Source organism: Lagenorhynchus albirostris, chromosome 13, assembly GCF_949774975.1.
Source record: "Lagenorhynchus albirostris chromosome 13, mLagAlb1.1, whole genome shotgun sequence".
NCBI lineage: Eukaryota > Metazoa > Chordata > Mammalia > Artiodactyla > Delphinidae > Lagenorhynchus > Lagenorhynchus albirostris.
In genome coordinates this window covers 71,242,145-71,255,080 of record NC_083107.1, presented here as the reverse complement: position 1 = coordinate 71,255,080, position 12,936 = coordinate 71,242,145, and the positions used below count along the sequence as shown (strand labels likewise).

General features: G+C 36.2%; 1 protein-coding gene across 1 annotated transcript in view; it reads right to left on the bottom strand.

Moving 5' to 3' along the window:
- Window positions 1-12,936, bottom strand: part of ATAD2B (ATPase family AAA domain containing 2B) — a 151,000-nt gene that overhangs the window by 40,526 nt on the left and 97,538 nt on the right. Inside the window, exons 20-21 of the mRNA XM_060169207.1 lie at window positions 5,243-5,378; window positions 2,979-3,175 (exon numbers count right to left, since the gene is read on the bottom strand). Coding sequence (XP_060025190.1) covers window positions 2,979-3,175; window positions 5,243-5,378 — 333 coding nt within the window. The remainder of the gene's footprint in view (window positions 1-2,978; window positions 3,176-5,242; window positions 5,379-12,936) is intronic.

Below are 12,936 nucleotides of genomic sequence, written 5' to 3'. Positions count from 1 at the left end.
AAGTAAGTATTGCTTTCATGACTAGAAAAAATTTACTGGCTTTGTCCCTAAATATAAACAAATCTACAAGCAAAAAATACATTTTGCTCAGTGTGATTTTCTGGGAGATAACCCAAAATAGAGATATTGGTCATGACTGCCCAATAAATTGTATGTTTTGTATCATTTGACCAATAAGAAAGCTCTTCAACCTATATATCCACAGGTATACCTTGTTTTATTTGCACTTGCCTTTACTGCGCTTTGCAGATATTGCACTTTTTTAGAAATTGAAGGTTTGTGGCAACCCTGTGTTGTCAGATCATGGTTAGCATTTTTTAGCAATAAAGTATTTTTAAATTAAGGTATGCACATTTTTTGTAGACGTAATACCATTGCATACTTAAAGAAGACTACAGTATAGTGTACACATAACTTTTATATACACTGGGAAACCAAAGAATTCGTGTGACTCACTTTATTGCAATATTCACTTTACTGTAGTTGTCTAGAACTGAACTCACAATATCTCCAAGGTGTGTATGACTGTACTGTCTTCCTTAATGCAAATCTCAAATCAAGTAATTAGGTCTGACATAAACACAGTCTTAGAAATGTCTAATTAGTCCGGGACCAAATTCTGGGAATAGGGTAATTTCTGTTCTATGAAACTAAAGGCTAGTTTTCTCCATTGCAGATGGCACTGATGCTTTTTGGGGATTTTTTTTTTTTTTTTGGCCTCGGCATGTGGGATCTTGCCCAGCCAGGGATCAAACTCATGCCCCCTGCATTGGGAGCATGGAGCCTTAACCACTGGACCACCAGTGCAGTCCACTGATGCCTTTTTAAAAATTTACATACTGAATATATATTCATATGAATAAATACACATATATGCATATACAAAAACATACGCATATATATATACATACATATTATTTATATGTTTTTAAATTTTTAGGTAGATGTGTGTGCATGTTTTAATTTATTTTTCATTCTCTAGGAGCTAAAAAGCCAGCCAATCTCCTTATAGGGGAGACAGTGGAGCTATACTCAACAAGTAACAGTTCAGAAGGTATTAGTTGGATCCTTGGCTCTGACAATTGACATGTATTGTGTACACGTGGAAAACATTTTATAAACTTTTGCACTATAAAAATTTATATTACTAAAGACCATAAAATTTTAGCACCTACGCTTATTTAAATTCAACACTTATTTTCTAAACTTTTGTTTCCTCTGCAATTTGCTTTGGAATTTGATAAAGTTTTTAGACATTTCAAATTCATTATTTTAATAAAAGTTTTTGTGTTTTAGGTTATCAAAATGTTATCTTAGTTTCCCCTCTCTATCTGTCCCAGAGACCCCTAAGTTTTCAGCCTTAAAAGTAAACAAAGAAGCAGTAGCAAAATGAACCTGAAAAAGAAAAGAAAAAAAGGAAAAAGAGAAAACATCACCCTAAAATTAAAGTTTTAACTGACCAACATCTTCTATCCTCTCCCACTGCCTTACCATCATTTATAAAACTTTCAGTCTATCACAGATGGCATTTGAAATCTGACAATCTCTTTTGGTTAAACAGAAAAAGTTTTCCTGGACAAAGGTAAAACTGGTTCACTCCCAGCATAGGAGGCTGACTTGGGGGCAAGTCCTTATCAATTAAGTGTCAGAGTTTCCATACCCAATTTGAAATAAAAATAAACATTTATAACAATCTTTAAAGTGGGCTGATAGTTTTAAGACTTTCTGAAAATACCACGAGGGAAAAAATATGCTTCACGAATATAAAATATGTATTAATTGCAAGAGCAAATAGGCAAGTCCTGTTATTCCAGTAGAAAAAGATTGACAGCTGTGATATAAAGAATGTGGACTTCGAATTTTAAGAAACATTGAGTGCTGGCTGCGTCACTTGCCAATAAGCCTGTTTCTTCAACTGCAACATAATAATGACCTTGTGGGGCTGCTGAAAGGATCAAATGGCTAAAACTGTGTATTGTGGATAAACATACAAATAAAATTAAACACAGTCCCTTTATTCCCAAAAAGGGGAGGTGGGGGGAATAGATATTTTCAGGTTTTCCAAGGGGAAAAAACATAATGCTAGCTCACAGGCATAGATGAGGTAATGATTCCAAAGGAATCTGCTCTGATCCAAGAGTACAGATTTCACAACGAGGACACAACATTAAACTCTGCATCACTTCATAATTCAAATGTAAAAAAAGATGAAGAAAAAAATTAAAACTAAAAACACCAAAGCTGTTCAAACATGGAGTCTGAACTATAAGAAGAATGCCAGTAAAGACTGCATTATGTGCATCCACACACTATATTATCCCAGGATAAAACAAAACAAAATAAAATGTATTCTACAGTATTATAGTAGATTCCAAATGGAAAATTTCTTTTCTCATCATCACAAACCATGCTCCCACAAGGACACAAAACAATACACATAGAAAGTGAGAAATTTTCCACTCAGAGCAGAGAAAATTCTTGGAGAGAAAAATAACAGGCTGTGCTTATAACCTCATACAGCATCTTAGTCACAGACATTTCCAAAATATGAAAGACAAATTTCAGGTTTCTTAGCTACCTCCTTCAGTAAGGTATACACAATTTGGGAAATGCCAATTTTAATTGGTATCAATTGGTTAATACCAATATTCTTTTGGAGAGCAGGATTTATCCTGGAATAAAAATAGTCTAGTATGGACATTTCACTAAAGTAACTTTTAATCCTCTTCTTAAATGAAGAGTAGGAGATCACAAAGATCAATACTAATCAAGAGGACATATACAAATTGTCATTAATTTCATCCAAAAGTCACCAGATGTTTGCTGATGACATTGGTAGTTATCACATGGATTAAAATTTTACAGGCTAGCGGTAATATTCATCCATGCCTTTGCTTTTTTCCTTCCAAAAAAAGATGTCAACATTTTTTTCTTTTAGCCAGTTCAACTTCACTGTTTGCACACTACTGAAACAAGACCTCTTCAATATCCACCGGTTTGCTGAAGATGTTAAAGCGTTTATCTGTGGCCAGCCTCTTGGTTACATCCCTGAGAAACAACCGCAACTCTCTTAAAGTATTTTCCTCCTGGTCCTCCATCCGAATTTTTTCTGATTCTGATAATTGACGGGGTGGAGAAGGTAGTGCAAGTGGAAGAACTTCCATAGCACAAAGACCTAAAGAAAGTAGAAGAAAATGTTAAGATTCCAACATGGCAGGGTCAGGACCTCAATTACTTTTCTGACACTCTCTCAAAATGTTTTCTTAAGAAAAAGAGAATTCCAAATACATGTGAACCATGTGAATTCAGCAGGTAAAAATTTGAATGGAAACCAGAAGTACATTAGGGAATAGCTTTACTTTTATAAAATAACTTACAACAGGACGTCTTTAAAGCACAGATGATATGATTTTAAATAATTTGATTCTGAGATATTATTTACATACAACTTTAAGAAAAAGGTTTCAAATCAACATAAATATCTTCAGGTGAAGTACTTGTATACTGATTTGCTGAAGTCAACCTTGTTTAAAGACTGTTTCTCAACATGAGGTTGCCTTATATGCATGAAATTTAAACGGGCAAAGAATAATTCTTTGATCCTTCCCATTCCCAAAGACTTCTAATTTTAGACAAGTCTCCTACCCTCATGTTCTTACTACAAAACAGTTGGGATAGTAAATGGCACCTGCAGGGAGTGAAAAAAAAAAAAAGTAGTAACTAAAAAAAGAATCCCAAAGACATGAAGAAGATGGAAAACCCAGGCTTAAGTGTGATATATGAAATCTATGGTATTCACTATCTACTGTAAAACAAACAAAACATCTTCTTAGAAGGTAAAGTATTAACTTGCCTAAACATAATGCTCTTTAATTCCTTAAAAGATTTTCCTGGTATCACACTGAAGTTCAGGATTAAAATCCTAAGTATTCTCGCCAATTTCTAAATAGCCCCTAAGATGAAATATGAAAGTCAACAGGAGCAACTCAAAAAGAAAAAGAATTATGTTCAGCCTTAACATAGAAAATTCAGATCTACGGGACTAAAATATGACTAGGAACATGCAAGATACTTTATTAAAATGAATCATATACTTTATTAAAATGAATCATTTTAATAATGAAATATCTTAAACGCTGTTATTTAGATTAACAGAAGGCAACAACCAATAATCAGAAGGTATAACTTCCATGTTGAATATTCCAAAGTTTCTGTGGGGAAAATCCCACAGCTATAGTCATTTGATAGATGTTCATCTTAAAAGCACTGAGAAAATGTGAAAAGGAGCCACTAAGGGACAATAAAATTATTAAAGTATTGGATAATATAGCCACTGAAAAACAAAGTATTGGATAATATAACCACTGGAAAACAAAGAAGTATGAAAAAGCAAGGAGTTGGCAGGGATGGGAAATGTATTTAATATCCTATAAGAACAGCTACGAGAAACATAAAAAGCAGAACAAAAAGAAAGAGGCTTAAATTTTTTTTTAACAAACAGGACTGCTATTTTCTAGAAGAGGATGAAAGATTAAGCAAGGGGATCTTATCTTTTTGCACCTTTAGTATTAGGAAAAGAAACTCTCTTTTGAATGACTTAGCATGCAGTCCTTACTTAAGTCAGGGGACTGAAAATCTAATTTTGAGGCCCCTCTTAATGCTATTAGGCCCAAATCCAAGAAAACTCTAATGCTTAAAGAAAGGCATGATAGATTTCCATGTGCCTAGCATAATATATCTAACATAATAGGTGCTCAATAAATATTTGAAAAATCAATCAATAAATAAGATAAACCAGAAAAGGCAAATGTTCCCACCAGTTCTTGGCCCAACAAAACTACCCTGGCCCAGAAAGCAATAAGCACAACACCTGTTGTTCACAACCTGATAGTTCGAGTCCTTAGTACTTAAAGTGACTAAAACACAGCAGAACCAAAGACTTTCTATGACTTTTTGAGCCTCAGAATGTGAAATCTACCAGAGCATCTGGACTGAAGTGATAAGGAGACTACATAAACAGTCACTCATTAGTAAAGCTTTAACAGTGAGGCTGTACTTCCCAATCTCCTCAAGTCAGGTAAACACAATGGCCACTTCCACATGTGTTCATCTAAAGTTAAACAAAACCTGAAAAACTGTCTTCATTTCCACAAAGAAATGGGTTTTTTAAAAAGATGACTCCAAGATAGGGTATCTCTTAACTCCAACCCACCCATTTTCCTAAAGGCTTTAGGAACTTTACCAGTGTGTTTCCTTCGTGGTGGAGCCATTGAGGCCTGATTGAGAATCAGTTCTTGGAAAAACTTTCTTCTGTCCTCTTCAATAGGCCTTTGAATATACAAGACCTCTTCGTACTGTATTCTAAAGATACATTTAACCTACACACATACACACACACACAAAGACATTAAATATTTAGAGAATTAAAAGCTGACATATTATACCAAATTGTAATTTCTTCAACTTCGGTACCATTTTAAATGTTCATTGAACATTCATGCGCGGTTAAGGTTAACCTAGTCTTAGCCTATGCTGCTGAGAGGTTCAACCTCATGGAATAAACAAGAATGAAAGAATGATCCAGTTGCTCAAGTCATTAATAAATTATACTATAATATAAAAAAGGATAGTTGATTGTAATAGTCAGATGGCAACAATCTCAAAGAGCTGTTGCATAAGAGCTGAAAAGTAATTATCTACAACCTATTTACAATAGAGAGCTGGGAGGATGCTAACAACATTGCCTTATTTTAAGCGGTTTCTGTGTGCTTCCTATCCACTAACTTCCCTTCCTGGGCTCTTTCCCTACTAAGTCTATTCCACTGTATCCTCTGGAATCCTGATTTCATTGCAGAAAAACTATACCTTCGATCTCACCAAAGAATGCTCCACAATGACACCACCTTCCATGCAAAACTCCCAAGCAAAATTAAGCCAGTCACGCTCATATCCCTCAACTCCTTCCAGTTAGTGACTGCCACCTCTCCTTTGTTCACCTGCTCTATAAAGACTTTGACCCCAGATGTCCCCCTTGCAAGATATGCTGTTTAAATCCTCTTTACATCATCGACATTTGTCGATACACTTTATTTAATTCATATGTTTTCCTAGAAGGTCTGTTTCCTACTTCAAGATACTGAACTCCCTGAGAACAGAACTCATCTGTTTTCCTATACCTACCACCATGCCTGGTACCTAGCAATGCTTAATAAGCATATACTGAATGAATAAAGCTTGTCATTTTGTTACCCAGCCCACATCAAATTGGAAACTGCAAATAAAAAAAGGGTAAAGGTCACTAATATGGAAATAAGTACCAACCATGACAGTGTGGAAATACTGGATTAAAATTTAAAACATCAGATTCTAGCCCAAATATAGGTACATATTTCTGGTAAACTTTGGACAGTCCATTCAATTTGTTATGTCTAGCCACTTACTGAATTGCAGACTGTGAAATGAAGAATTACTTAAATATTATTTTAATCTTTGTAACAATGAGGTAGGTATATAGGGAGTCCCTCATTTTACAGATGAAAAAACCTAGGCTTGGAAAGGTTTAAGTAACTGGCTTGAGGTCACAAAGTGAATAAATAGAGAAGACTAGATTATATAAGCTCTAAAGGTCTTTTCTAACTCTAAAATCCTAAGACAGAGAAGAGACAATGAAAAGTAGCCATCAGAATTCAATATTTAGATGGGAAATTATTTACGTCAACCCAAAGCCAAATCCTTAAAGAGTTTACATAAAATTTCACCTTGTGACCTTCCGATATTTTCTTTGAAGACTACCTTTATGTAAAAACCCCTCCAATTCTTCGATCTATACTTTGCTGGCCTTCCCTTGAAAGTTCTGGCAAGCAAATTTACCACTGAACATCCATCACGTGTCAAATATCATGCCAAACACTGCAGTTAAAAACTTGAAGAAAACAGGCTTACTTCCTGCTGTCAAGTCTCTTCAGTCTCATAAGAAAGCATTATGATACCATGTCAGAAGTGTTATAACAGAGGTAGTGAAACAGAGGAGACCCTGCAAGGGGCATGGGTGAAGAGGCATTAGATAAGATATAGCAGAAAATGCTAACATTAACTGGGTCTTGAAAAATAAACAGAACACAATACCCTAGAAGTACCAGGATTTTGTTTAAGGGTGGTAAAACATTTAATTTCAGTTTTAAATATTCTTCCTTCTGATCATTTTTCAACATTGTGTTGAACCTGGTAAATGGAAAAGCATACCAAGAGCAAGTCTACAATAATCCCCCTGATATCAGCCTTCCTGATTATTACCAACAGCTTGTTTTTCTTTAAATTCACTCCTATCTTCTGACATTCCCAGCCTCAAACTTCATACTGCAACAAGACAAACCTCATATAATTCCCTGAACGAATCATGTTCTCTTTCACACTGGTTCACAACAGTCTTTATAGATGCTATTCACTCTTTCCTAAACTGTTTTTTTTTTAACTCTCCACTCAAGCCAGTGCTTTCTGGGTGATGCTTTCTCTGACTTTCCCAGATAAACTTAGACATACCTTCCACTATCTCTCATTAAACTTTTTTTAAGTTCAATAATTTTTAGTGAGTTAATTCAGCTGTGCAACCATCGCAGGTCAGTTTTAGAATATTTCCATTACCTCCAAAAAGTTCCCTTGTGCCCATTTGCAGTCCATCCACACTTACACTCCCAGCTGACAACCAATGATTTGGTTTCTGTGTCCAGAAATTTGTCTCTTCTAGAAATTGCGTATCATAGACTTGGTAGTCTTTTGTGTCTAGTTTCTCTCACTTTTAGCATAATATATTGAGGCTCATCCACACTGGAGAATGTATCAGTAGTTCACTCCACTTATTCCTGAATAACATTTCACTCTATGTATATACACGACATTTTGTTTTGCCAATCACCAATTAATAAATACTTGGGTTATTTCCACCATGATTAACAATACTAGAAGGAACACTGGCGTACAAGTTTTTGTGTGAACGTATGTTTATATTTCTCTGGAGTAGTTACCTAGGAGTGGAAATGCTGAGTCGTATCATAAGTTTATGTCTAACACCTTAAGAACTGCCAACTTTTCCAAAGTGGCTATACCATTTTACAATTCCACCAGCAATACACAAGGATTCAAGTTTCCTACATTCTTGTCAACACTTGGTGTTGTCTGTCTTTGTGATTTTAGCTATCCTAGTTGGGTGTGCAGTGGTATCTCATTCCTGAATGACTAATGATATTGAGAATCTTTTCTCATTCTTATTACCCTAAGAATATATATACTCTTTGGTAAAATGCCTATTCAACTCTTTAGCCCATTTTTAAATTGTAGTTTTCTTTTGAAATTTGTGGTAAAACGGTCATAAAAAAATTTGCCATTTTAATATTTTTAAATTGTACAGCCTGTTGCATTAAGTGTATTCACATGGTTGTGCAGTCATCACTACCTATCTACCTTCAAACCTTTTCCATCCTCCCCAACTGAAACTCTACCCATTAAACATTAACTCCCTACACTCTCCCTTTCCCCAGGTCCTGTCAACCACCATTCTACTTTCTATCTCTATGAATCTGACTACTCTAGGAACCCTGTATAAGAGGAATCATACAATATTTGTCCTTTTGTGACTGGCTTATTTCACTTAGTATAATGTCCTAAGGTTTACCCATGCTGTAGTTACTCTTGTTGTAGAATGTGTCAAAATTTCCTTCTTTTTAAAAGCTAAATAGTGTTACACTGTATGTATATGCCACATTATGTTTATCCATTCATCTGCTGATTTCTAGCTTTTGGCTACTGTGAGTAATGCTGCTAAGAACATGAGTATACAAACATCTGTTTGAATCCCTGCTTTCACTTCTTTTGGGTATATACCCAGAAATACAATTGCTGGATCATAGCATAATTTTAATTCTTTAAGAAATCACCACACCAAACCATTTATTTTCAACAGAGGCTGCACAATTTTATATTTCCATCAGCAATGCAGAAGGGATCCAATTCCCTCACATCCTAACCAACACTTGTTATTTTCTGTTTTTATGTCAGTAGCCATCCTATTGGGTATAAAGTGATATCTCATTGTGGCTTTGATTTGTATTTCCATAATGATTAGTGATGTTCAGCATCTTTTCATGTGCTTTATTGCCATTTGAGTATCATCTTTGGAGAAAATCTATTTAAGTACTTTGCCCATTTTTGAACTAGCTGTTTGGGGTTTTCTCTGTTGCTGAGTTGTAGGAGTTCTTTATACGTGCCAGGTATCAACCCCTTATCAGATATATGATTTGCAAATATTTTCTCCCATTCAATGTATTGTCTTTTCAATCTATTAATAGTTTTATTTTTGATGAAGTCCAATTTATCTATTTTTTCTGTTAACCTGTACTTTTGGTGTCTCATCCAAGAAATCACTGCCAAATCCAATGTCATGCAGCTTTTCCCCTATGTTTTTTCCTAAGGGTTTTATAGTTTTAGGATTTTTTTTTAAAAAAAATTACAACACTGTAATCTTTACTTTCATCAGTGTAGTTGAGGAGATATTTCATTTATTTATTTTTGGCTGTGCTGGGTCTTCATTGCTGTGCGTGGGTTTTCTCCAGTTGCAGCGAGCTAAGGCTACTCTTTGTTGTGGTGCGCAGGCTTCTCATTGCAGTGGCTTCTCTTGTTGCGGAGCACGGGCTCTAGGCACATGGGCTCCAGTAGCTGCGGCACACGGGCTCTGTAGTTGTGGCTTGTGGGCTTAGTTGCGCCGTGGCATGTGGGATCTTCCCAGACCTGGGCTCAAACCTGTGTCCCCTGCACTGGCAGGCGGATTCTTGTTTTTTTTGTGGTACACGGGCCTCTCACTGTTGTGGCCTCTCCCGTTGCGGAGCACAGGCTCCGGACGCGCAGGCTCAGCGGCCATGGCTCACGGGCCCAGCCACTGCCGGCATGTGGGACCTTCCCAGACCGGGGCACGAACCCGTGTCCCCTGCGTCGGCAGGCGGACTCTCAACCACTGCGCCACCAGGGAAGCCCAGCAGGCGGATTCTTAACCACTGCGCCACCAGGGAAGTTCCTATAGTTTTAGGTCTTATGTTTAGTTCTTCAATCCACTTGGAGTTAATTTTTGCATACAATATAAGAAAGAAGTCGAATTTCATTTCTTTTGTATGTGAACATCCAGTTTTCCAGCACCATTTGTTGAAAGGACCATCTTTTTTCCTGATGAATGGTATTCACACTTACCGAAAATCATTTGACTTAGTCTTATTATTATGCTGAAAGAGTTTTTAATACATTCTGGATATAAGTGTTACCAGATATGTGATTTGATATATTTGAAATATTTTCTCCCAGTCCGTGATTTGTTGGTTTTTTTTTTCATTTTCTTGATGGTGTCTTTTAAAGAATAAAAGATTTTAATTGTGATAAAGTTTACCATATCAATTTTTTTCTTTTATGGATCATGCTTTTATATATTCTACTATTATAGCACTTCTCCTACTGTATTATTTTTTCCAGATCTCCCCTCCCTCTAAACTTTAAATTCTTGGAGAACAGTGGCTATCTGAATTTTCGCCTATTTTATTTCATTCAATGAAGATACTGTACTAGAAATATGTACGTGTATACATGCATCTATGTGTGAGTATTGTGTGTGTGTGTAGAAACTGTGTTAGGCAGTTAGACACTGTGAATGGAAGAGTGAAGAAAACAGACACTGTCTTAAATAAATTACATTACATTGCACAGAATAGGCAATACATTTTTGATGAATGAACAATGATCTTAACTTGATGAATACAAAACTCCATTCCCGGTCTTCCCTGGTGGCGCAGTGGTTAAGAGTCCGCCTGCCGATGCAGGGGACACAGGTTCGTGCCCCGGTCCGGGAAGATCCCACATGCCGCGGAGTGGCTAGGCCCGTGAGCCATGGCCACTGAGCCTGCGCGTCCGGAGCCTGTGCTCCGCAACGGGACAGGCCACAACAGTGAGAGGTCCGCATACCGCAAAACAAAACAAAACAAACAAAAAAACCCCCCGCCATTTCCCTAACCACTCATCAGCCTAATCATCACAATATGCAAAAACTGTCTCTCTGTAGTTTTAGAGAGTACAGGGCATTATAAGTGCATAGCCTTTGGAATCAGGCAAACCTGGGTTCAAATCCTTGCTCTGCCACTAGCTGTAAAACCCTAGGCAAGTTACTTTACCCCTGTTGGCCTCAGTTTCTTCATCTGTCAAATGGGAAAGTAATACTTTTCTCACGGAACAGTTTAAGAACATATGTTAGATAATATATATGATTAACCTACAGTGCCTGGCACATAGATGCATAAATAGCAGCAATTCTTTCATTAGCAAATATTTTTGTTTTACCTCATTTATTAAAATGTTAGAATTGTTAGCCCCCAGTTTTGAAGGTAGTGTCCATGTGACCTCTGTAATGGGCAAAATTAATGGTTTAAAACCTCGAAATCAAAAAACAAACCAAAAAAACCCCCTCAAAATCTCAAAGAGAAAAGGTGTGGAAAATGAGGTCAGAAATGAATCTACAATAGTTTTCATACATAAAGTTTGCTTTCCTTAAAACAAAACAGGTAAACAATCCATCAAGTAAAAATAACTATTAGTATTTAACATACCTTAAAATAGTAATAATTCATGTTCATTTACTATACCGTTTTTAATTTAAAGAAAAGAAAAACTTGGGAGGATCACCTTCCTCTTAAATTTTAAGAAATCATAAAATTGTTTTACAACCAAAAAGTTAATACTAAGATATTTCTCTTGTATACATTATCATTTATCTGAGTTTTCAATGTCCCTACTTGATGTTTCTACTTAAGTTACTGATTTTTACCTCCCAGGTCCCACCATAAACTGAGAGATACAAAATGACATGAAATACAGAGAAGACAAAATACTGTATGTAATCTTTACTTTCATCAGTGTAGCTGAGGAGATATTTCTTTAAAATTCACTTCTAATATATTGAATTATACCATTCTGAGCCTGCCCATACTTTAATGCCAAAGTACATACCGTGAATCTCTTCAGAAATTTAAGTGCAATTCCAAAGTCTGCTTTCCTTCCTGCAAATATTTCTACTTTTATCTGCTTCCTTGTTTAAAAGTCTCTTTACTATGCTCAACCTTTGATTCTTTTTTCTAATTCTCCTGAAGAGAAATAACTTGCAATTCTCATATACAGCAACTAAAATTCTCCTACTATTCTCAGAAAAGTTCTTCAGGGTCCACAAAAGTAAATTTACTTACACTAGAATTTTGCAAAAAAAAAAAGATGCAGGAGGCTAGGCTGGAGTTACTTAAAGCCTTTGTGATGATTCAACATTTTCTTCTTTCATGCAACAAACATTTACTAAGCAATTCCACTGTGTCAGGAAGTGAAGGGCAGTAAGACAGTCCCCTCCTCTCAAAGAGCTTGTGGTCTAGGTCAGAGAGTCTCAAATATTTTGGTCTCCACACTTTATTAAACTCTTAAAAATTATTCAAGAACCCAAAAGAGCTTCTGCTTATCTGGATTATATCTGTCAATATTTATGTACTAAAAATTAAAACTAAGAACCTTCCAAATTATGTATTCATTTAAAACCTATTACATGTTAACATTAAAAAATATATTCTTTTAATGAACTTTATCTACTAAACAGAAACAGAATCACAGACATAGAGAACAGACTTGTGATTACCAAGGGAGAGAGTTGGATTGGGAGTTTGGGATTAGTAGATGCAAACTATTACATATAGAATGTATAGGGCTTCCCTGGTGGCACAGTGATTGAGAGTCCACCTGCCAATGCAGGGGACACGGGTTCGAGCCCTGGTCCGGGAAGATTCCACACGCTGCGGAGCAACTAAGCCCATGCACCACAACTGCTGAGCCTGCGCTCTAGAGCACGTGAGCCACAACTGCTGAGCCCGCATG